The 24,357-nt window shown below is 40.9% G+C and overlaps 1 protein-coding gene across 7 annotated transcripts in view; it reads right to left on the reverse strand.

The window, feature by feature from the left end:
• LOC307268482 (pleckstrin homology domain-containing family A member 5-like) overlaps positions 1 to 24,357 on the reverse strand; it is a 227,767-nt gene that overhangs the window by 18,333 nt on the left and 185,077 nt on the right. For 5 of the 7 annotated variants that reach the window (XR_013845459.1, XM_080051133.1, XM_080051131.1 and 2 more), the window contains 9 exons: positions 20,959 to 21,167; positions 18,600 to 18,683; positions 15,281 to 15,400; positions 5,117 to 5,179; positions 4,886 to 4,966; positions 4,475 to 4,621; positions 2,825 to 2,926; positions 2,606 to 2,717; positions 1,947 to 1,990 (listed from right to left, as the gene is read on the reverse strand). Coding sequence is in view for 6 of the 7 variants with exons in the window: in XM_080051133.1 (XP_079907259.1) it covers positions 1,947 to 1,990; positions 2,606 to 2,717; positions 2,825 to 2,926; positions 4,475 to 4,621; positions 4,886 to 4,966; positions 5,117 to 5,179; positions 15,281 to 15,400; positions 18,600 to 18,683; positions 20,959 to 21,167 (962 nt within the window). In the remaining variant the exon portion in view is untranslated. The remainder of the gene's footprint in view (positions 1 to 1,946; positions 1,991 to 2,605; positions 2,718 to 2,824; positions 2,927 to 4,474; positions 4,622 to 4,885; positions 4,967 to 5,116; positions 5,180 to 15,280; positions 15,401 to 18,599; positions 18,684 to 20,958; positions 21,168 to 24,357) is intronic. The other 2 variants (XM_080051130.1, XM_080051134.1) reach the window with 2 other exon arrangements.

Genomic DNA, 24,357 nt, shown 5'->3' on the forward strand with positions numbered 1-24,357 from the left:
GAAAAATATGGATTTTTGGAGCTGATGATACAGATATCACGAAAATAAATATATCAATATTTTAAGCACATTTTAAGCAATGAGAGCATAGGTGTAGATGCGGGGGGATGTGTCCCCCTCAATATTTAGAAGAGGTACATTTGTCCCCCTACAAAACAATATGCAGGGCAATCCCATTCTCCTCAGCTGAGGGACAAAATACCTGTTCAGGGGGTGGAAGCATTTATATTTCCTTCTGACCTGTAACTATGTAGTTCCAAAACATTTCAGACCCCCCCTTAAACTGACTGTACCATCTTAACTTTGCCAAGGTCCGGCTTGTGCTGCTGTTCTAAAAAGCCTTGTGCAAGGCAATGCAGACAGTGTAGTAATGTAAGCTAGCTAGCTTGTTTAGTGAGTAGACACTTCACTTTCTTACTCCTTTCTGAATAAAGTTGTGTCAAGTGGATTATAACACTGTGTGTGTGTGTGTGTGTGTGTGTGTGTGTGTGTGTGTCAACCAGACAAAGAACGTTGCCTTTTGTCCAGCCTTAACACAAGGTGAGAATAGAGCTTGATGATTGATAAATCCAACCCAGAAGATTAACAGATGAAGGCCACATGAGAGAGGAACTTATCAATGTGGATGTTTTCTGGGAATAAAAAGGTTCCTGTTAAACAGCGAAGTCTTCTGTCTTGAAAGTTGGAGAAACCATGTATGCCAACAGGAGTTTATAACCTTCACACAACTGCATTAAGGCTTTGTCAGGTGGTATAGCTACAGAAATACACAACCTGAATTTACTTTCAAACTTTCAATGATTTGTCCAATGCTGAGAACACATAAAGAACTCCTTGTGTTCCTTGTGAATCCAATGTTCTTCTTGCAAACTCATTCCGTCTTCACAAATGACATTTAAGAAGCTCCATGCTAGCCTGAATATTACACAGTAGAGAGTAGGCCCGGTGTAACGGCCCCCACACACATCCTACCTCTACTGCGCGTCTACCTCGCGTCTGCGTCTGACTTTTTGTCACAGACAGTGAAATCAACGTAGAGCGAGCACACATCCAACCTCAGACGCACTGCTGAGGCGCGTCGGAGGCACGTCTGCAGCGACGCTCCCCTTCACCTCAGGAGGCTCGCCTATTTTTTTCTGAGAGCAGCGCGTCTCTCTCGCGTCTCTGTGCTTTAACTGATAGAGAAATACTCTGTTGACAGTCATACCAGCAGCATTCACTCTAGTTACACGTTTACCCGGTGTGTTTATTTCAAAATAAAACATCCCTCAGTCGTATACGCGAATAATCCCTTTATTTCACGATTTAATTGTGCAATCAAAATCCGAGGGATTTAAAACCTAATTTTCAATTAGTTCTGGCATTTCATTTTTGGATAAATGACACATATAGAGATCCAATATAGTGAAGAAATAAAAAAGATCATGATGAGCGCAACAGTTTTCCGTTGCTCTATCTGTGTCTACGGCCTTCTTCTTCCCCGACCACACCCCCCTCTCTCTCTCCCGTATAAATCAGTAAAGTGATTTTTGAAATACTCTGCTGAGAGTCATATTGACTTCATACTGGCAGCTTTCGCTGTAGTTTCACCATTTCCTGGTGTGTCCCCTTCAAAATAAAACTTCCAACAAGCGAAAATATGGCAAAAAAAAAGAAAAAAAATGGCAATGGGGCGCATGGATTACTGTCCAGACTCAATATAAATCATATGCATCATAGATGACATGAAAGAACTTCATTTTTAATGGGAATTATCTATGAAAACTCTATGTAGAAAGATAGGGCTTTTAGAAGCAGCGCTGCAGCAGCAGCTGCTGAGACGTTGCATGTGTGTCCGAGAAAAGTCCGAGAGAGGCAGCAGTAAGGTAACGCGACGCGCTCCAGAGGTAGACGCAGGATGTGTGTGGGGCGCGTTATGTGGATGTTGGTGTGTGCTGTGTGCCTACCTCATCCTTCTGTAGACTGGAGAGAGGTTTGGAACCAGGAAAATCTGCAGAACACAGGGAAGGATAGGATTTTAAAGGAATAGTTCAACATTTTAAATGTTTAGCTTTTTGCCTACATCTCTGGCTCAAGAAAAGCTGACAGAAACCGTTCCTGTATATGTGTGTGCATTTTCTATATAGAATTAGTCAAAGGTCTGTCATCCAGGTTAGCTTAGCTCAAACACTGGTAGTCAAGGGGAGCAGGTTAAAAGATAACCTTTACAACATCACTAAACGCTCCTGTGTGCCATGCGTTCCAAATCTCTTACTCTTGATTTTTTCTATTCTACATACTACATCTGACCATAAAAATAATCTAGTTAGGATGCAGTATGTATACAATTGGGACATACTTTAACTTATTTATTTCATCCTAACATGGCTCCTTGATCTTTTATATCTGTCTCATCCCCGGTTGTTTTCATATGTGACGTCACTCCCAGTGCGCACTGGTCAGAATCGTCCAAATAGGATGCTGTTTTCAACACTAAAAATCTTGGCCGGATGTAGTAGACAAACCCGGGAATTTCTAACCATACTAAATCTTATTTTTTCTACCATACTAAATAGTAGATAGTATGGGGACTGGAACACAGGGAATATTTCTTCTCTCCACTCACTGCCTGAGTCTGTGCTCCTCTGGGGCTTGTTTTTGGCCAGAGCTTCCATCACATCCTGGATCCTCCACAGCTCCTTCTGGATCTGGATGTGTCGCTGGCTGGGAGGCTCTGTCTGAGGAAACACACACACATACACAATTAAAGGCTTGATAGACAGATGCTGTGTGTGTGTGTGTGTGTGTGTGTGTGTGTGTGTGTGTGTGTGTGTGTATGTGTTACCTGTGGGCTGCCCAGTGCCTCCAGCTGTTCCAGCAGGTTGGACTTGGCCAGTGTGACATCTGAACCCAGCCTGTCATACTCTCTCCACGATCGATCACACTCCTGAAAGCAGCCAACAGTTAGGTCATATGTGTGTGTGTGTTTTTCCTTGACTTGCTTTTCTGTGAACGTATTTGCTGTCATGAAGTGCCATATCCTTTGTGTCTGTATGAAAACACAAGTTATAGACTACATAACATGATTTGGCTTTTCCATTCACAGATTTTCAACACACTGAAATGATGTCTATAGTGTTTGATTGCCCATATTAATGTTGAAAAACCATGAAAAAGTGCATTTTGCACAACAGGTGACCTTTAACACTAGAACCGCCAGCATTCTATTTATACCTAGAACCGCCAGGTGGGTCAAATTGACCCGTGCATTTCTAGTGTGATATAAAGTCATAAATTAGTTTGTTTAATAATCATCTGTGTTTTTGACCTCTTGTTTTATAATCTAAGTATCTTTAAGAACACTAATCACGTTTCGTAGCGACTCAGTAATGAAACTGAAAGTAGATATAATATCGCAAGTATAGTAATGAAAACAGAAGGTCAAAACTGTGTCCAAATGAGCTAAAATCCTAAATACAATAAACAGTAACATGGCAAACTTATTTTTAGGTAAGCTCTAATTGATTATTCATTCATTTTTCCCCACGTTGACATGTTTTGAGGCGGAGGATCCCTCCGACGCTCTCTGTCCGGCTCATCAGCACTCAGCTGTCTGTCAGTTGAGCTGCGAGCCGCGGTGTGTGGAAGACAGCGCTCAGTTCAGATCTCTCGCTATCAGACTGGCATCACTCATTTCACTTAGTAATTATAATGGTGTTAGGTAGCCTATTTATCTTCATCTCTAATTTATTGTAAGTGTTTATGAATGACTGCACGTACAGTTGTCAGATCGCGGACCCCAAACAATGCCGTTGCCTAGCAACCTGCTCGAAAATATTCCATTTTCCTGTGCGGGTCAAATTGACCCAGTGTGGCGGTTCTAGGTATAAATGCCTGTTTTTTTAATCCAGTTTAACCATAGGGAGAGCATCACAACACAATTTTAGGAAAAGTCAAAGAGTTGGGGGCTTCAATATTTCGTAAAAGTATAGTTATGGGCAGTTGAAAAACCACCATGGGTCAAATTGACCCCGTGGCGGTTCTAGTGTTAAAGTTGCAGTGTGTACAATTGTTTTTCATTTTTCAGAACAGACTTGGTAGAAATGTAATATAATATTCACAAGTATGTTTTAATTAGTATATAATCAACCTAAACTTAAATAGTTTTTTTCTGTTATTTCCTTAGAATGAGCCTTTTATAAGAGCGGGGCTTGGCACCATAGAGGCTGCCATTTTGCACCGCCAGGATTCTACAGTAGCAAAGAACGGACAAACTTAATGGCCCTATGCATTTTATAAAGTGGGTATCCTGGGTAAATGCACCTGCTGGAAGACCAAGAAGAAGTACTATAGAAACAAAACACACTGTACCTTTAAGTCCAGCTGTCCTGTAGTGAAATGTACATTATAGTGTGTGTGTGTGTGTGGGTGTGTGTGTGTGTGTGTGTGTGTGTGTGTGTGTGTGTGTGTGTGTGTGTGTGTGTGTTGAGCTCACAGTGGTGACTCTGGTGATCTCTCTACATGTGCTGAGCAGTCCGTTCTGCAGTACGTCTCTCTGTTGGACCAGACTGTGCGTGGCCTCTAGGTTAGACGCTTCACTCAGCTCCTGACTGGCTGACAGCAGGGCCGTCTCCAGGGTGTGCTGCCATACACACACACACACACACACACACACACACACACACACACACACACACACACACACACACACACACACACACACAAGCACAAGCACAAACACAGGCACACACACACACACACACACACACACACACACACACACACACACACACACACACACACACACACACACACACACACACACACACACACACACACACACACAATTACTAATTGTTCATACGAGTGCACACAAAGACCCAAAGAATAGTTTCCACAGCTGTACCTTCTCTCTGTGTAGCTGCTGGAGCTTCTCCTCCTGCATCCTCACTGCCTTGTCCTGCTCACACAGTCTGCTCAGCTTGGTCTGACACACACACACACACACACACACACACACACACACACACACACACACACACACACACACACACACACACACACACACACACGTTAACTCAACCTTCTTAGAAACTTACGGTCTATCTATATTGACTTAAAGCTGTGCTTGTCTTACATCTATGTCGGCGTCCTCTGTGCGCTGTGTGCTGGCGGCGTCTGTGTATTGGTCTGGGCTGATCTGAAAGCAGGGGGAGTGTTAGAGAGGGCCAGCAGGGGGCGACAGCAACATGTGTGTGGGAATGAATACTCAAGAGCTTCCACACTAAAGACTTCCCTTCCAAAAAAAAAAACACTTCATGCAATTTCGGGGAAGGAAAATATGCTGACATCTCAATTTATTTTCTGAATCTTTCTCTTGAGTAATGCATGCTGTCAAAATGTGGGTTAACCAAGGTAGAAGACTTAATGGAAGATCTTCCTGAAAATCCCATAATTTGGCTTTTATTAAGAGTCAATTTTCCCGAGAGACATTCTTACTGCACATCCAGAGGCAGTGAGTGAGGGGGATGAAGGGATGAGCGCTCCATACATGCTCACTCATCCGCTTTAACCTGCCTTTAAGCTGTTTACCCAGGTGTTAGCACAGAGAATATTAGAATGTTAGAGACAGACACAGGGAGGGCTCGCCTGAGTAAGGATGACTCATACAAATGAAGATTAAATTAAGCCCAAATTAACATTGACACTTCAATTCAAGACTGTATTTTTACACTGATGACTGAAGTTTGAGCTCTCTCATTGTCACGTTCACATCGATCAGTCATATTCTTAGATCTCATATTCCCTCTAACTGCTCTCACATATGTAAAGAATATGTATGTATATAAGAAAACGTATGTTGTTCCAATCAACATAAACAGGAACACAATCTTAAAACTGTTAATCGTTCAAAAGACCACATTCCAAACTGCAGAACTCTTTTGTGAACATATTCTATTCAGAACAAGGCTACTTTTGAAGAATTCTTTTGGTAAGTTTTTCAATTTCATAGCTGGCTGATGAGTACTGCTAAAAAGGTCTCCGGCAACAACACAGCTCGATATACAAGGTCCCATTGCATGCTGGGAGAGGGTTCCTAACACGCCTACATTACATGATCAGTACTAAGCCAATCATTTTTATATCAGTGATTCTTGAGAAGTGGGACGAAGCAGGGTGCAATGTTGAAAAAATACAAACACTATGTTTAGGCAAATCAAATTACATATATGAATATACATTTATTTCCTCTATGTTCTTTAGTTGAACTTTGTAAAATAGTTTTTAGCTAAAAATGAACAGCAATCAAGATGTGTTTCAAATTTCAAAACACATTCTCATGTTAAGGCCAGGAAACACCAGCCCGATAATCAGCCATCGGACATGGTGGGAGAGTCTGGAGGGGGCGGGGACACAAATCTGTTTGGTGTGTTCGGTGACGTCGGCCGTCGTAGATGTCGTCGGGCTTCTGTGTTGGGCAGTCGGAGCAATTTGATTGGTGGAGGGCTAGCGAATCAGTGATGCCCCGGAAGTGAGGCGGGTAGCACAAACAGCTAACAACAGTATCGCATTGCTAGCCATTGTTTTAATTTGTTTGTTTGTTTCGTTCAGCGAGTACTCACATGCATCAACCCTTGTTGACTGCTCGACACCATGCTCGACACTCTCTGCTAAAATTCGTGCTCTTTATGGTCCATAGATATAAATACGTATTTATATCTATAAATACGTATTTATATCTATGTTTATGGTCTAGAGAGCTGTCCCATCATTTCCGCCTTCCGTATTTTTTTGGGCCACAATACAGATTAGCGCCGCCTGCTGTTATGGAGACATTACGTCCTGCGCAAGCGCAGAGCGTATGGAAAGTCAGTATTCGGCTCGGTGTGTTCTTGGCACTTTTTTGGCCGCGACGGGCAGAATGGAGCTCCCTGAAACGGCAGACTGGAGCTGCCTGAAACGGCAGTCTCCATTTTCGGGCGACGGTCGGTAGTCAGACCGGTGTCCTGGCCTTTAGGTGACAGGTTAGATTTTCACATATGACCAACAATTCCTCAACAACTATGAAATATCAACATGTATTATTATCAAAATAATATAAATCTGACGGAGTTGACAAGTATATCAGACGGAGTTGACAAGTATTTATCTATCTATAAAGCAAGTAACGTCTGTGTGTCTGTCTGTCTGTCTGTCTGTCTGTGGCTCGCATATCTCTCTGACTGTTAGTCAGATCGGCCTGAGCTTCCGGATATGGCTTGCGTACAGCACAAAGGTGTGCATCCTTGATTGATTTTGAAGTTTTTTGGACTAAATATGTAGAAGTTATCATATCTATATCATGCTGGCGGCGAATACGTGTGCACAGTGAAGGCCACACAGTAATGACGGGCATGAAGTAGTCTCCGGCTAAACCCCGCCTCCCTCTGATTTGATTGGCTGCTGCGACCAAAACTTGAATTGACGAGCGGGACACACACAGCAGACACAGCCTGTTGTTACTTCCTCATTCAACGCACACAACTTTCCAAACAAATCGTTCTTTAACCTTTCCACAGACATCATCAACTCCTTAAACCTTGACATATTTGACATAATAATAATAAAATAAATGTAAGGGGATAATTTTGCTCCAGACATTCTATTCTTAATCCCTAATAACATCTACAATTTAAATTCTTTGAACATAACAGCAGTTGCTATTGCAAGACGGTCTTTTGTTCCGCTTCTCAAGAATCACTGATTTCTTAACTCATTCCGCCCAGTTTTCTCCTCCAAGAACAATATTAACCGGATGAGAATAAAGAGGATCATTTTAGCCTGAGATCAGCTTCATAGCCTAAATGACTTGAAAGACATTTGGAAACAGGGTCCTAATCTGGGTCAACCAATCTACTGAATTGGTTATTTAAATGTTCTATTTCTACTCATTAGCTTTTAAATGTTTTATTTCTATTCATTCGCTTTTCTAATGTGTATTATGTATTTTAATCTTGCCCCTGTAAAGCACTTTGAATGGCCTTGTGTCTGACTTGTGCTATAGAAATAAAATTGCCTTGCCTTGAAGCATCTGTTCAGGGCAAAAACTATGTTGCTCAAGTCTTTTTGTTTAGGATATGTGAATGAATAGCATATAAGAGAGACTATTCTCATCCATTCCAATTGCCTTCCATGTTAAGAGATAAATCAATAGAAATATTGACGGACTCTTCTTTTTCATCTGTTTTTTAAATAGAAGTTTTACATACTCACTTTGAGCAGCACATCTATTCCTCATAATGTGGACTATTTCACAGGTTACCGGATAAATCAAAATGTGGATTTATACAACTATGTTTTGGCTGCAGAAAACTGAAATAAAACTATGGCAGCAAAGATGGAGAGAAAACCTATTGATCTCTCAATGTAAACAGTGTGTAAAGTCTTCAGTAGGCACTTTATGTAAAATGCCAGAAGAACTGTGCTCTTTCACTTTCTTCTAGCCTCTCCACTCAAAGGACAATGACTAAATTCTTTGTTTAACGCAGCAGTGTTATGCTTTCTTACATCAAAAGTGACGAGCCCTTCTGCCAGTCCCTCAAACAAAAAGAAAATGATGAAATTCTCTGACAATTCACCATGACTGAATTCTACAGAGCACATTATGTTAATGTTCTGTTGCAGGAAATCCATACGGAGGGAATCCTCATGCTGCATGAGTCTAGACTCACTAACACTCAAACATGACGTGCTCTATTCAATATTCTGTCCCCAATATACTTTGTATGTCCTCGGTCGAAAGTTGAAAAAAAAATACACAAAAACGTCAGTTGCTCATTTAGAGGCCATGTTTTTAAAACTTTGATTCAGAAACTGGAAAAGGTCCATTCCCCCTCAAAGGTTTAACTGCTCATTTAGATATTAAAACACATTAAAGGATTGTTTCCCACAAAACATCTGAAACCAAAGAAAAGCAAAAACAGTGGAAGGCATTTCCAAAGTGACACTGAATGTACTGTGTATAGACAGGAGGTAAGATGAGACATCCATGAAGATGAGCCATGCTAAGTCTGGATAGTGGCAAACTAGCACCTGGCACAAAGCAATGAGGTGAAATGAAATCAACTTCACATACACCATGATATATACACCACTGATACACAATACAGAACACTGCTGTGATGAGATGGGGAGGGATTTCTGCTGATCAACAGCTGCTTGATAGATGGACTGACTGACTGCATCCAACGTAGTGAAACAACAAGTGGAGGGGGAAAAGGGAAAATGTGGGTACACAACCACTGGGCTACCAGGGCCACGGTCTGCTTTCAGTCTGCTCCACTGCATTCAAACAAACCTCAACCAGCCTGGCCTTTATCTTAGTGGGGATGTACATATACTTCATGTTCATTAGATAATTCAATTGGGAGACAAAACCCTTAAATCTAAGTACAGTGAAATGCACATAAAGGTGGAGTCAGCCATTCTGGAAAACACTTGTTGTCAAAATCAGTGAATATCTCCTCACGATCAGCCACGTATCCGTACTGTGTGTGCGCGCTATTAAAAAGAATCCAGCGCTAATACACAGCCTAGGTGTTAAAGCAAAAGGGGCCCACCATAGCTAGCAACATCCTGGTTTACAGAGCCTAGGCTGTGTATTAAATGCAAACAGGACGGACAGGTAGCGGATCATTCTGACATATTAACTGATTTTGCCAAAAAGTGGTGTTGACAGAATTACTGACTCCAACTTTGATGTTAAAGGAATAGTTCCACTTTTTTTTCTTCAGAAACGGTTCCTGTAACTGTGTGTGCATTTTTGATATAGAAATGGACAAAGGTCTGTCATCCAGGTTAGCTTAGCTCAAACACTGGTAGTCAAGGGGAGCAGGTCAAAAGATAACCTTTACAACATCACTAAACGCTCCTGTGTGCTTGTTGGGACGCTTTGTTGTTCTCTATATTTTTACAGGTTGTCATAATCAAATACACATGTGACCATCAAGGGCACTCCCTGGTTTCCTTCCAGTAGCTATATATTTTGTTTTAAAATGACATAAAGTGTAAAAATATAGAGCACAACATAACGTGGTAGATAAACAAGTCCCAACAAGCACACAGGAGCGTTTAGTGATGTTGTAAAGTTTATCTTTTGACCTGCTCCCCTTGACTACCAGTGTTTGATCTAAGCTAACCTGGATGACAGACCTTTGTTGCCATCTATATCAAAAATGCACACACAGTTACAGGAACGGTTTCTGTCACCTTATCTTGAGCCGGAGAGTGAGGCAAAAAGCTAAAAAAAACTTTTTTTTAACTATTCCTGCAAAAACTTTCAATTTCAAATGTTTTTTTTACTTTTAAGTTTTGAAGTAAAATGTGGGATTACAAGTGTGATACTTGACTTGTGAAAACCATAAGAATAATTGAAGTGAAAAGTGGGTATGAGGTTTGGTTATGAACAGTGAGGGACTGTATAATGTGTATGTCAAAAGACACATGCAGGGTGTGGACTGAAGCCAGACCCTGCCTTAGACCTTACTTGCTGGTAGAGTTGCGGCCTGGGTGCCGAGTTCTCGATCAAAGTGTGAATCATGAAGATTAGAGGTTCATTGTCCTTCGTCTAGCGCAGCGCCCAGGAGAGAGAGGATAGAGTGGAGTGATGACACAGTGCTACATCTTACTATGAGACACTGGCCCTGTCTATATGCTGGATAGGGTCCAACTGCTTCCTAGCTTAGCGGTCAACACTACAGGTGCATCTCAAAAACATTTGAATATCAATAAAAAGTTCTTTTTTTCCCCTGTAATTTAATTCAAAAAGTGAAACTTTCATATATTCTAGATTCATTCCACATAAAGTGAAATTAATCTAGAATAAAAATACCTTTCAGGAGGTCGACATTTTTTCTATGATAAATCCTTTTTTTGATTTGCTTTTATGTGATATTCTAATATTTTGAGATACTGGATTTTTTATTCCATGAGCTGTAGGCCGTAATCATTAAAATTAAAACAAAAGAAAAAGGCCAGACATTTTTCACTTTGACTAATGAATCTACAATATATGACATTTCCACATTTTGAATGGACCTTTCCCTGATTCTAACTTTGATACACACCTGTAAACCTTAACTCTTAAACCTAACAGTGAAAACTTCTTCTGAAACAGTTTGGAGCTTTCCTCAAATCTCCTGATATCCAACATTGTGGCTGGTAGCAGAAGTGGAGGGACTTAACATGTTAAAGGACTATTCCAGCTGATACCTACCTTATACTGTGCATTTTACAAAGCACACTATAGCTTTCAAATTCCTAAATGTATCTCCCGGGCAGCGACTGTTTAAGTTAATTCCAGTACATGATATACTACAAGTCTCCTTGGTTTCAAATATTCCAAAAAAATGATTTATGATGGTTTTGCGTAGTTTATTCAGGGGACCATCTCAGCTTGGGCCAGAAATGTCCAACCGGTAAAGACCTTCACAATGATCAACTTCCAGAAAATTCAACTTTAAGATGTGGTTATGACGTTCAGACATCCCAAATAAATCTTCAGTTTCAATTGAATTACCATTATCCACTTTTGATTGAAATATAATGGATATAGGTGTACTGACTTCTGGTTTAAACTTCTAACACAGGGATAAATAATCTGTTGAAAAGGGGCTCATGTTGACAACCTGTATGATGGTCTGACTGCTCCTGTTTGGCCTATTTTTTATAAATATTGCGACAGTCAGCATTTACTTTGTAGTGCAAAGCATTTATATGACAATGTAAAAGATAAAACGATGTGTTTTAGTTGACTGTCCAGACAGACATAAATGAAAGACTGGAAGAAATAGGCTTGAAAGATCAGTGGTTGTCCCACTAGCTCTGATGTATCATGAACCTAGATGATTGAGGACTAACATTGGACTGAACCTTTAGAGGGACAACTTCCCTAGAGGCTCTTTGTACTTTGTGACAATCAGCCCAGAATTCTTTCCCAATTAACCATTCAAACTGCTAGTCCCTCCCCAGCCTGCTCTCTCCCTGAAGTACATGCCCTTTTCAAAGCAGAGGAGTCCTATTCAATAATGCAGTGAGTGTGGGCAGGCCATTTCTAACCTACAGGCAGACAATAAAGAGAACATTTAGATAGCTGCCAGCCACGATGCCTCTGTCAACTGACCACAGCTCATGTTTTTTCTTGCAATTAGCCCAACAGGCTGAGCACACTGCCATACACCATTACATGAACATTGGTGCCAGTAACCGTTAGGGAACATGACCAATATTCTTCATATTTAGAGGACTTGTTTAACCGGTGGCTGGTCTCTCATTAACATCACCATATTCAAGTCAAATCCAAAACTCCAGTTTGTAGTGTCTGCTTCAAAGCTCTTCAGTTTATTGGCCAAAATTAAAAAGTCAACAGAATGAGTCGATCAATTTGGAATATTCTATTTTGAAAAGTTCACAGCCTGCAGTGCAGTTATCTTGCAGTGCTAAAACACTTAGAAGATTAGCTTCAGCTGTTTAGAGTAACATTTTAATACAAGACACTATCAAATTCACATTCTACTTATCATTGTGTCCATCTTTGCTATTTGTCATGTGCATTTTATTCGGCGCCCATGACCTCAGTGCTGATAACAGACTATTAATGTAGGGGCTTTTATTCTGAACATTCTATATCACAAAAACCTATACTGTAGTTAAATAAAAATGATCTGCAACCAAGTTAAAGTCACTGTGTGTTGATGATAACTTGAGTGAGATGTTAGCCCATCTAAAAAGCATTAGAACATGGGCAGTAGTAGCACTAGAAAGGGCTCAAATGGTAAAATGGTAAATGGACTTATATAGCGCTTTATCTCCGTTTATCACAAATATATTTAAACTAAACACCAGGATGGTCTTCTCACTACAAAACACAAAGGCATCTTTTCAGAAGCAACTGAGTGCTTCAACAGGACAAAGGCGCCACAGCCTGTTAAGTTAAGTGTTCATGTATGCTGTTGTTTAGAAACATTAGTATGTTATGTTGGGAAAAGTAAAGGGTTAAAAAGTTCCAGTGCCTCGCAAAAATATTTTTTTAAATAGAAATGTTAAATTTGAGTAGCAGCTTGAAAGGAGACAGACAGCAGACAGTTGTGAAGTCCTCACCTGGCTCTCCAGGTAAATGAGGTTTCTCTGGAGGTGATGGGACAGAACGTCAGTCTGCAGCAGACGCAGAAGAAGAAGAAGAAGAAACAGGAAGTAGTTGGCAGAGATAGACAAAGATAGACACACAGGCTGCCTTCCAATCCCCACACTATCTACTATTTAGTATGGTAGAAAAAAAGATTTAGGATGTCCCGATACTTGTGGCCAGATTTAGTATGGTTAGAATAGAAACACCCGGATGTCTTCTACTGTACATCCGGACGAGATTCTAAGTGTTGAAAACTGCATCCTATTTGGGCGATTCTGACCCACAATGTAGTGCACACATGAAGTGACGTCACATCGACGGGGCCTCCGTTTGAAAACAAACAGGGATGCGACGGATATAAAAGCAAGAGGCAAGATCAAGGAGCCATGTTAGGATGAAATAAATAAGTAAAAGTACGTTCCAAGTGTATGTCTACTGCATCCTAACTAGATTATTTTTTATCTTCGGATGTAGTATGTAGAATAGAAAAAAGAAAGAGTATGCGATTTGGAACGCAGGGGTAGACAGATAGAGAGATAGACAGAGATAGAGGGAGTAAAGAGGAAGTAAGGACGAAGAAGGGAAGATTGTACAAAGAGAACGAAGAGAATGACATAACAGGAAAGAAAGCACTAAATATTTCACTATTGTATTGTTACATGCACAGATAGTGTGGGTTGCCATTGTGCAGGCCAATGTTTTCATTATGGACGTGATGTTAAACATTTATAAAACTGTCACTGCTGAAACAAACTTGACTGGAGCAATGTGGTTAGGTTAACAAAGTGCTGATTTTACAGTAGTGCAGCTTTGAGGGCTATCACCATATAATTGTTGCTGTGTCCAAACATCTCAATTGATACAGTATACAGTACAGTGTGATTGTATATCTATATATTATACATGGACAGTATTGTCAGCTCTTAACACATACACATATAGTATATTCTGTGCATTCTGCAATATGAATCATCATCAAGAAGCGTACACAAAGCAACTGTCGACATGCTTGCACTGCAACTCTGCATACCAATGTTGAAGCTTGGTAAAACAGACACATCTATTGTACATGCACCATGATGACATCACTTCCGGAGTCTTTGGAACTGTCCAGGTTAATACAGAATGAATGCTGGTCAAAGCACTTTAAACACACTGATGGAATTCAAACCAGCGCCCATGATGCACACACCAAACTGAAACCCAGAGCTGTTTTGAAGCATCAGCTGCCGTACAGTACATGCTCTCCTGGCTCACTACCACACGCAGGCTTCAAGCAAACATGCACGGACAGAAGTGGAACCAAGGCGAAGACCCACCAACACATACACAGCTACAATAGACAGCCCCCAACACAAACCCACACCTCCACCAGTCTGCACGTACATTCATACCACGACAATACTCCAAAATGAAATGAAATTTGGCATGCTGACTTTTTTTCTTTGTAAAGATATGTCTTACTTGGACACAGATATAATCAGCTCTATATCATGTGTTTAGCTTTAGAACTGAGAGCTGGACATGAACCCCTTCTTACTTCCCAATTGTAGACAACTAATGTTTATTGTAACAAAGAATTGATCTAATAATGAGGGATTTGGAATTTTTGCTCTACTGTTCCACTTGTAAAAATGACTCAACTAGCCTATAAGTTATACTATAGCCAGCATCTCCTTACAATATAAGTTATGTGGTGCTGGCATTCAAAGTTCCTAACCTAAATGACTACTGCCATTTTGTTCTCCAGTCCTATTTTTCCTCTTTTATTCTGTAGGATCTGGTGGCCATCCATCCATCAACATGAAGGCCTGCACCAATTTACATGGCAATCAGTCTAAACATATCAAGCTGTTGATGGAGCCTGATGGAAATCAGAGGATCACTAAATGCATTAGGAGTCATGCTCTGGGGACCACAGTTGTCATGACTACCTATTCAACAGCTGTCCTATGGTGGACTTGTGTTGCTTTACTCTCCTTATGTTCCCTGAACCTTTGATTACACCAAAGACATTTCATTCCTAGTAAACAAGGAAAGCGTTCCAAACACAAAAGGACATGAGACTTGCACACAGCCCGGTCGGGGAAGCATACTGTGCATGCACACCCGTACTGTATAGACAGTGGTCCTGACCTTAGCGTTGGGCCCCTCCATACCCAGGGCCAGTAGCTGAGTGACAGTGTGTTGGCGCAGGCTGTTGAGCTCGGCCTGCTGCCGGCGCAGCTTGATCAGCAGCAGGGTCAGCTCCTCGGGCTGCACACAGCAACACAAGCCATCACATCAACAACACAAGTACAATGGCTCACATAAACACACTCGCTCCTGATGTAGTGGTTAGATCCCCCCCCCCCCCCAATAGAGGCTCAGTCCTCTTCACAGCAGACCCAGGTTAGAATCCAGCCTGGGTCGTTCTCTGCATGTCATTCCCCCTGTCTGACACATTTCATCTCTGTCTCTCCAAAACAGTCATTAAAGCATGAAAATGAAACAACAACAAACTGATATAAATAAATCAAAAAGATGATCAGTGTCTCTGAAGGCCTTAAAGAGGACACACTACTTAACCCAGTCAAATCATAACCCTATCATTTAATATGATGCAGTAAATATACATTTTGACATTTCTGTCTAATTCTAGATTTAAGTGTTTTTTTTACTAAGCTTTCTTTACTATTATTATTATTATTATTATTATTATTATTATTATTATTATTATTATTATTATTATTATTGAAGAGTGTGAAGAGCAAGCTGTGTAATCCATGTACATGGTGTTGTCAGAGTACTGCAGGTTAGAGGAGGCATGGCGGAAGGATTTGGGACTGAAACCTTAAGCGTAACAGGTGATGAATGCATGTGAAATGTTCCGGACCATTCAAGAAAGGTGAGTTTCAATCTTCATGAGAAGATTTCCTCAACTCAAAAGAGCCAAACACCAATGCTTTCTATGATGTATGGCAACCCTTTCTCGATTATCTTGTCAGAAAGGATGCCAACACCTTGTAGTGTGTATAATCTCTTCCTTTGACATGACTCCACTGTAAACAATGATTATATGATCCAAATATGTACTGATGTATCCCATATACTTTATTACTCTTGTGTAACTTGGCAAGATCTGAACAGAAAATCAATAAAAAAACAACAAAAAAAAAAAACAACAACATCCCTGACATATGACTGCTTCATGACAGTCCTGACACATTACTGCTTCATGACAGTCCTGACATATGACTGCTTGTGCTAGAAACAGGCATCTATTTGCTAACACATTTCTCCTAATATTCTGCATTAACTTGTTTAAGCATTAACTAACTGTTAATATAAAGTTATAGTTAATACTTGGATAACTATTACCTTTGCTAAGTTAACTAGTGCTTACTAACTAAGCACTAACTAAGCATAATGGTTAGTTAATGCTTTATTAATCATTACTAACCATTAACTAAGCAGTATTGAATGGTTAGTTAATACTTAGTTATTGTAGCCACTCATTAACCAATAGTTATTTATGAACCCTTATTGTAAAGTGATACCAACAATCTATCATTGCTGCTCTATGGTACAGTATTGCAACTTTTCACCTCCATACAGATGTAGAAAAGAGTGGAACCTCCCCTTCACGTTGAGGAAGATCCTCTCCTCAGTACTACAGGACATTGTCCCTGCGTTCCAAATCACATACTTCCCTACTATTTAGTATGCCAAAAAAAGATTTAGGATGTCCCAATACATGCACGTCAATTGTAGTATGCTGAAAAAACATAAATGCCTCACTAACTCCAATAGCATTTTGGAGTATTCGTCTGTATTCTTGACATTTCTCGACATAATGAAAACAAATCTTCCTTATCTTATTTGTTTTTCTCTGCTGTGGCCCTAAAACTCTTCTGTACTTTAGTATGTAGTGTAGTAAAAAGAAAAAGTATGTGATTTGGAACGCAGGGTGTGTGCCCAAACAACCAAAGACTCTCAACAGTATTTTACCGTCTGCACTTAACAAGAACGCTTCTGTTACAATCCTTCAAACCTGTAAAGAATCCCACTACAGACAGCAGGCTAGGTGAGTTTGGTAATTCACTGCTGGTGGAGAAGAAAATCCAATCTAGTATGTCAACCTGAGAGGAAGTGTTCCTGAGAATGTGAGCAGCCTTCCATTGACCTTAAGCCCCTATCTCACTGGGCTGCAACTGTTAGCGACAAGTTAGAGACGGCATTCTCGAGGGAGTCTCTAAACTGTCATGAAATATTTGCGAAGGTCTCAATTTCTTCACAAGTCGCAGAGCCGCGCAGTCCTGTCGCTTGAATTTTGAACATGTTCAAAAAATGTGTGCAACAAATGTTCTCTCACAATAGTCTTAGAGTGGTCGCATGTGTCTCGAACGCGTCTCAAATCCTTCTCAATTTAGTCTCCGCGAGTCAGAAAGTGCGAGAAGTGTGGGACAACTTTGCGAGGGTTTGGCGACATATGAAGCTACATTGCGACTGATTTGATACAAAAATGAGACTGACATTCCGACCGACATGAATGCGAGCTCCCGGCAAGTTTAGGCCAGGACTTTCGCAAACGTGTCGTAAGGAACCAACCCAGTGAGACTGCAAGTGAAAATTGTCGGTAATTCGCATATTTTCTCGCAATTTTGTGTCTCCAACTTGTCGCAAACAGTCGCAGCCCAGTGAGATAGGGGCTTTATGACTTTGCTAGTGGCCACTGTCTGCAACCTGCTTGATTTGTCTACAATCTATTGTAGGTTCAAATACCTTTGTGTTAGCGTTATCCACTCTCAGTTTTATTGACAGTTTAAAACACTGCTAGATCAGGGTAACGGGCAACCGAGTAATCGCTATTTTCAATTCTAGATTTATGGATGGACTAGTGCACATACACACCAACACCAAATGCAGGCACCAATAAAAACACGGGAAGGTCTTACACACACACACACACTCTCAGAGTATACTCACGGTGAAATAAAGGAGCAAAGTCATTTAGAAAATGTCTGGACACATTTTTATCATCAACCTGCAGAAGGCACTTGACTCCCATGCTACCACAGTACTTGTTCCAAATAGGAATATATGACGTCACTCTTGATTGTGTGTGTGTGTGTGTGTGTGTGTGTGTGTGTGTGTGTGTGTGTGTGTGTGTGTGTGTGTGTGTGCGAGATGTCATTAGGAGACAAAGGCATTGTCAATAATTACATTGGTGCCACTGAGACAAGTGGAAAAGAACAACAACAATAAGAGTCAGCTGAGAACATCATTGAGATAGACTTGTGATGAATGTTTGAATGTCCCCCATGGACATTGGTGGTGGTGGTGTGTGTGTGTGTGTGTGTGTGTGTGTGTGTGTGTGTGTGTGTGTGTTTGTGTGTGTGTGTGTGTGTGTGTGTGTGTGTGTGTGTGTGTGTGTGTGTGTGTGTGTGTGTGTGTGTGTGTGTGTGACACTCACAGTCTTGCCTTGCAGGGTCTGGGCGGTGATGGTCTGAGGAGGCAGGGCGGGGGCGATGGAGCGTCTGTCAGGAGGGTAGCCGTACTGTGGGGGAGAGGGAGAGCAGAATGAGCCTCCTCGCATTATCACTCATTTCACTTCCGCTAATCTTCAATTCATTTCAAATGAACCTAAAGCACTGCTTCCAAAGCTCTATGTCACATGTGTCACAGCATGTGAGCTAAACACATGCACGCATTGATTGACAACACCTTCTTTTTTCCTTTTTTGGGGCATTTTTGCATCTTTGCATTATGAGACAGTTTTGGGGAATGACATGCAGAGAACGACCCGGGCTGGATTCTAACCCGGGTCTGCTGTGAAGAGGACTGAGACTCTATGGAATGGGGGGTGGGGGGTCTAATCACTACAACACTTCATTTGAAGCCTTGCGGTTTTTGAGTATTGTGTATTAGGTGCTGTTTATACTAAAACACGAAACGGTGCATCCGTGGAGATTACTTTGCGGATGCACTATATCATTTACATGACAACAGCAAACGCAGGCATGACACCGCAAAGCTTTGAGATCACCTCCCAGGGAGGAAACTTTGGAAAACACAACTGTTTTGGTTTCTTGTAAACTGCGAAACCATTTCCCCTGGTAACGCTGACGTCACGGCTCCACTTCACATATGCGTAGTCTATAACATTTGCTGTCAAAATACCCACACGCGAGTTATAAAGTTAGAAGACAACATAATATGCACAGTGTCTCCACGGCACCATCACTGAGTTCAGCGGAGAGTGTCGTGCAGGGCTCAAATATAACACTCGCCAATTTAGTCTAAGCGATTAGTAAGTTATTGAGAACACCCGCCACTTTTTCTGGGGAAAGATTTGTGCTCTGCCGGTTTTTCTAGCAAAATAAACTTGTGTCACCACCTGTAATGCCAGGGACACGGCTCTCTACATTAAAAAACACTATCTATAGAAAACATGCGCAAAACATGTGCACAAGTGTAATTCTCAAATCAATTGCGTCTGCACGTGTTAACTTTTGAAACCAAAAATGGGAAAACTGTCCCGTTTTCACCGAGTAAAGGGCCCCTTAAACGCTGGATTCCTATTGTGCATTTATAAAGTGGAGTCATTAAAGCCTCTGTCCATGTGCAATGATTGTCCTAAGAAAAACACTATGAGGTAACTCAGAGGAGTCTGCCACACTCTGTGTGAATGTATGAATCTATTCAGCACCACTGTAGTCTTTGCATTGAGCTGATTCATGAATGCTGTGCCATCATCTGCAAATATCTCTCTTCATTTCTGCAGTGAAATAACAACACAACTATGATTCATCTTTGTTACTTGGATTTGCAGCTCACATTTGGCCCAACACTAAAGCATCCTTTTACTCCTATATGAACAATGTTAAGTTGACACAATTGTTCCCATTGGACAACTGTTTAAAGCATTTTCTTTGTTTACACCTGGTTTATCATCTACAGTAGTTTGCAAATGCTTTGGACAGAATTCTCATTAAAAACACAATCAAGAGAACAAATATGCACGCATTATGTAAACCCAGTGCCATCTCACAACAATAAGTATTATATATGCTTATCAATTAACAATGCATGGTGTGCAAAGCAACAATGTCTGGCAGTAATGAACAATATGCATGATTTCTAATGTTTCTAATTAGCTTGTGAAAGCACACGCATTGGAAACTATGAATGATTGACTGATATAACCAAAGAACATGACTGCATCAAAAGAGGCACAATATTAAAATAATATGGCAACAATAGATAACATTCAGTCCTAGCTTCATCCTGCTATCTATTTGCTAACATCTGCTTCATTTGTTAGCAAACACAGAACGATGGTTGGACTCATGTATTGTGAGTGTTCTTTAATGCAGCTGCTACAGTGAAAGAGTTATTGTACTGAGGCAGAACATTGTTTAACCCAAGAAGAGAACTCAATTTGTTTTTCTTAGAAACTCATTTAAAACAATCACACTTCATGTGTCATACTTGTGAAATAGGAGTAAGTTATTTTCCACTTTGGACTTTTAAGGTCAGGACTCAGTCATTGAGGAGGCTATCCCCTGGTCTGTTTGACAATATTGTCCTTCACCTGAGCAAAACCTCACTTCACAGACCAACAGAGCAAGAACAAAAGGTATTTTATTCACAGTTAATCTTAACTTATCCCTAAATGATTCTACTTAGATTGTTTTATGTTCCTACTATCTGATCTAAACCTTTAAGTGTATTAGCCACCTTTTGAGGAACATTGTATTGCAGTTTTTATATGGAATGAATGGTTTTAATCAAACTTTATTTATCAATAGTGTCCTGTAGCGTGCCCCTACCTTTGCAGTGTTGTTCCTGTGCCTGTCCAGTGTGCCTGTGAGGAGGGGAGAGTTGGCCTCGTCGCTGCTGTTAGGAGCCAGCTGCTGGAGGCTGTAGAGGGGCAGAGAGCCATGGGACGGGGAGGGGGGGATGGAGGGGGCAGCCACCACGTGCTCACTGATGTTCCCCATGGTCTTAGTGCTGGGCAGGGTGCCATAGTGACCCACTGCTGGAGGAGACACACACACATATGCGCGCACACACACACACACACACACACACACACACACACACACACACACACACACACACACACACACACACACACACACACACACACACACACACACACACACACACACACACACACACACACACACAGGATTCACTAGCTTTCCTCGCTTTATCATTCTCTGTGATGGTCACAAAACTGAAGTTCTACTCCAAAATAGAGAGGTTGGCCATTTGAAAAAAACAACCTTAACATATAGCATACAAGTAGTGATGGTGGCAGTCACTCTGCTAAATGACAAACTAATTGTTGGGCACATCATGTAAAGCAACTCCTGTAAATGGAGCTGACTCTGCATTTAAGATTTATTTTAATATTTTAACTGTATCAAATATTGTTGACCTCTTCTCATGAAATGATTGTGATACTGTGAATTATTCTTGATAGATAAAGTGTATCTCTTCTCAAAACTGTATTGATCAATCTCACCTAACAAATCCCAGTGAAAAATAAACCACGATTAACCTTTACAGACTGTGTATTCAGGATTAAACAAGATTGGGTCAAGCAGGCCATGGCATCTTCTACACCCCTTCTGCTTCAAGAAATGATCTCACTGCAGCTGCCCTGTGTGGTCTCTGGTTGTGGTCTTGCAGCCTAGAGTTGTTCCCAGACCCTTCTTACTTGTGGGAGGCAATAGTTCTCCAGTATGTCCCTGTACAGTGTTTCCATCCAGCACCACCAATGGTGTTTCTCCTCCATAATGAATACCGGCTCATACCATCACTGAGCTCCACCTGCTTGAGTGGTTTCCTGGATGCAGTCATCACAGAGGTTCTAACCACTTAATCACTGCACCCTTTGTCTTTTATCTATACGGTTAAGGGTAAAGCAGCTCTCATCCATAAAGACAACATGTCACCAGTGACCAAGCTGTAATGCCTGTCAGGGGGGGGGGGGGGCCATACTCAATATTAGTGAGAAAAGTTTGTGGTTTCAAGCCTGCGTTTGCTGTTATCATTTAAATGATAGGCTGCATCCGCAAGAGTATTTTTGTGGATGCACCGTTTCGGTTTTAAACAGGGTCTCAGCAATTCAGGCTAATCTTCAGTTATCAGCATCACATGGTTTCATATGTTGGTAGTTCATCAACATGTATGATAGAAGTTTTTCTACCTGAATCAATTTGATGATTTGATGTTGTTTCAACAACAGTTGACAGCGAGTAAATGTACTTTTACATGCAATAAAAATAAAAATGCTTACAACAGCACAATGAGTTCCTATCCTTCATGGCCAAGGGGAAATGAGAGGGGCTTGAAAACATAATGCTCACATGACCATAAATGTGTTCTGTTGCCTAGATAGAGGGGGTGTCTCACATTACCTGATGTCTCACATTACCCCGTTCTCCCTTACACTTTATCTACCAAGAATAAATCACATTGAGCCTCATTTATCAAACTTGCGTGGAAACTGGTGCAGATCCTGGCGCAAATACAGTATAGCCCTACGCCAGGTATCGCGTGGGATTTATCAAACAGTCGTATCTCGCCAATCTCAGCATACGCCAGGCCATTATTGATAAATGCAGCGGCTGAAAACAATCGTAATTTGAATATCACGCCCCTATATTTTCTCAGTTTAGAGGCCTCGCCTATGTTTGCGACATGGATATGTGCATTACGGCAAAGAAGAGGAACTTCTCTGAAGTAGAAATTGACAGCATAACAGCGAAAGTAGAAAAAATAATAAAGTTTAATTTCGGAGCATTAAAAGCAGCATCACAGAACGCCAGAAGGCAGCAGTTAGGAAGGAAATAACTGCTGCGGTCAACAGCGTTGGTGTTGACAACAAACGATCTCCAGCTGAGGATTTTGAATTATAGGTTTACATCAGTGTTGTCGCTCAAATTATATAAAATAGCAAATACAATTTTATGTCGCAATTTCTTTACATAGCCCAGGTGAAGACAAAGTGGTCTTAAAAATCGCCACTAAAAAAAGCGTGTTGCTGCTCTGAAATGCAACACCAACTGGAGGTGCGGGCATAATATACAGTCCCCTCCAAAAGTATTGGAACATTGAGGCCAAGTCCTTTATTTTTGCTATAGACTGGAAACATTTGGGTTTGACACCAAAATATGAATATGAGAGGTTCTGGATCTGATACACAACTGAGAAGATAGCATTATTTGTAAAGGAACACCACATTTTTAGGTAATAATAATAATAATACATTTATTTTATATGGCGCCTTTCAAGGCACTCAAGGTCGCCTAACATGCATAAAAAAGGCAAAAACACAATTAAAACAAGTTTAAAAAGCACAGAGCTTGCAGCAGATTTTCAGTCCATGGTAGGTGAGCAAAAGTATTGGAACAGATAGACTTAAAATAAATTAAAGTAAATAAGACTTAATGTTTTGTTGCAAATCCTTCCCTTGCAATACCTGCATCAAGCCTGTGACCCATTGACATCTCAAAACGTTTGCATTCTTCTGTTGTGATGCTTTTCCAGGCTTTCACTGCAGCCTTTTTCAGTTGTTGTTTGTTTACTCTCTTCAGTCTCCTCTTTAGCAGGTAAAATGCATTCTCTATAGGGTTTAACTCTGGAGATAGACTTGGCCAGTCTGAAACCTTCCATTTCTTGCCCCTGATTAACTCCTTTGTTGTTTTTGCAGTGTGTTTTGGGTCATTATCTTGCTGCATGATGGAGCAAGTTTGGTTGCATCTTTCTTTAAATTGGCAGACAAAATGTTTCTGTAGACTTCTGAGTTCATTTTGCTGCAGGTTTTTTCTTCTCATTTTGAGTGACACAGTTGGCCACAATGACACACTGGCAGCAAAGCTCAGTCCCATCTGCAGCTGTTTTCAGGTTCTGCTGTGACCCATTCAACAGAATACACATGAAGAGCTCTCTCCAATAGGAAAGAAGTTCAAAATGTCAGGAGGGCCAGCAGGCTAGATACATGCTGTTCTGACACAACTACAGTCTAGTAAAGCTCTGACATACCCTGGCAGTGCACTGGCTTCAGGACAGGCAGTAGTAGGGCTGGGCCATTTTACCTCCATTAAAATAAACAAACGATTGTTTCGTTTTTTTGCCCTCATAGTTTACTAACAAGGTTCGTACTGTAAATATGCTCTCAACTATTAAAGCTGGGATAGTTTATCTAATGGAATAGT

The sequence above is a fragment of the Ammodytes marinus genome, assembly GCF_949987685.1.
Source record: "Ammodytes marinus genome assembly, chromosome: 22".
Taxonomy (NCBI): domain Eukaryota; kingdom Metazoa; phylum Chordata; class Actinopteri; order Uranoscopiformes; family Ammodytidae; genus Ammodytes; species Ammodytes marinus.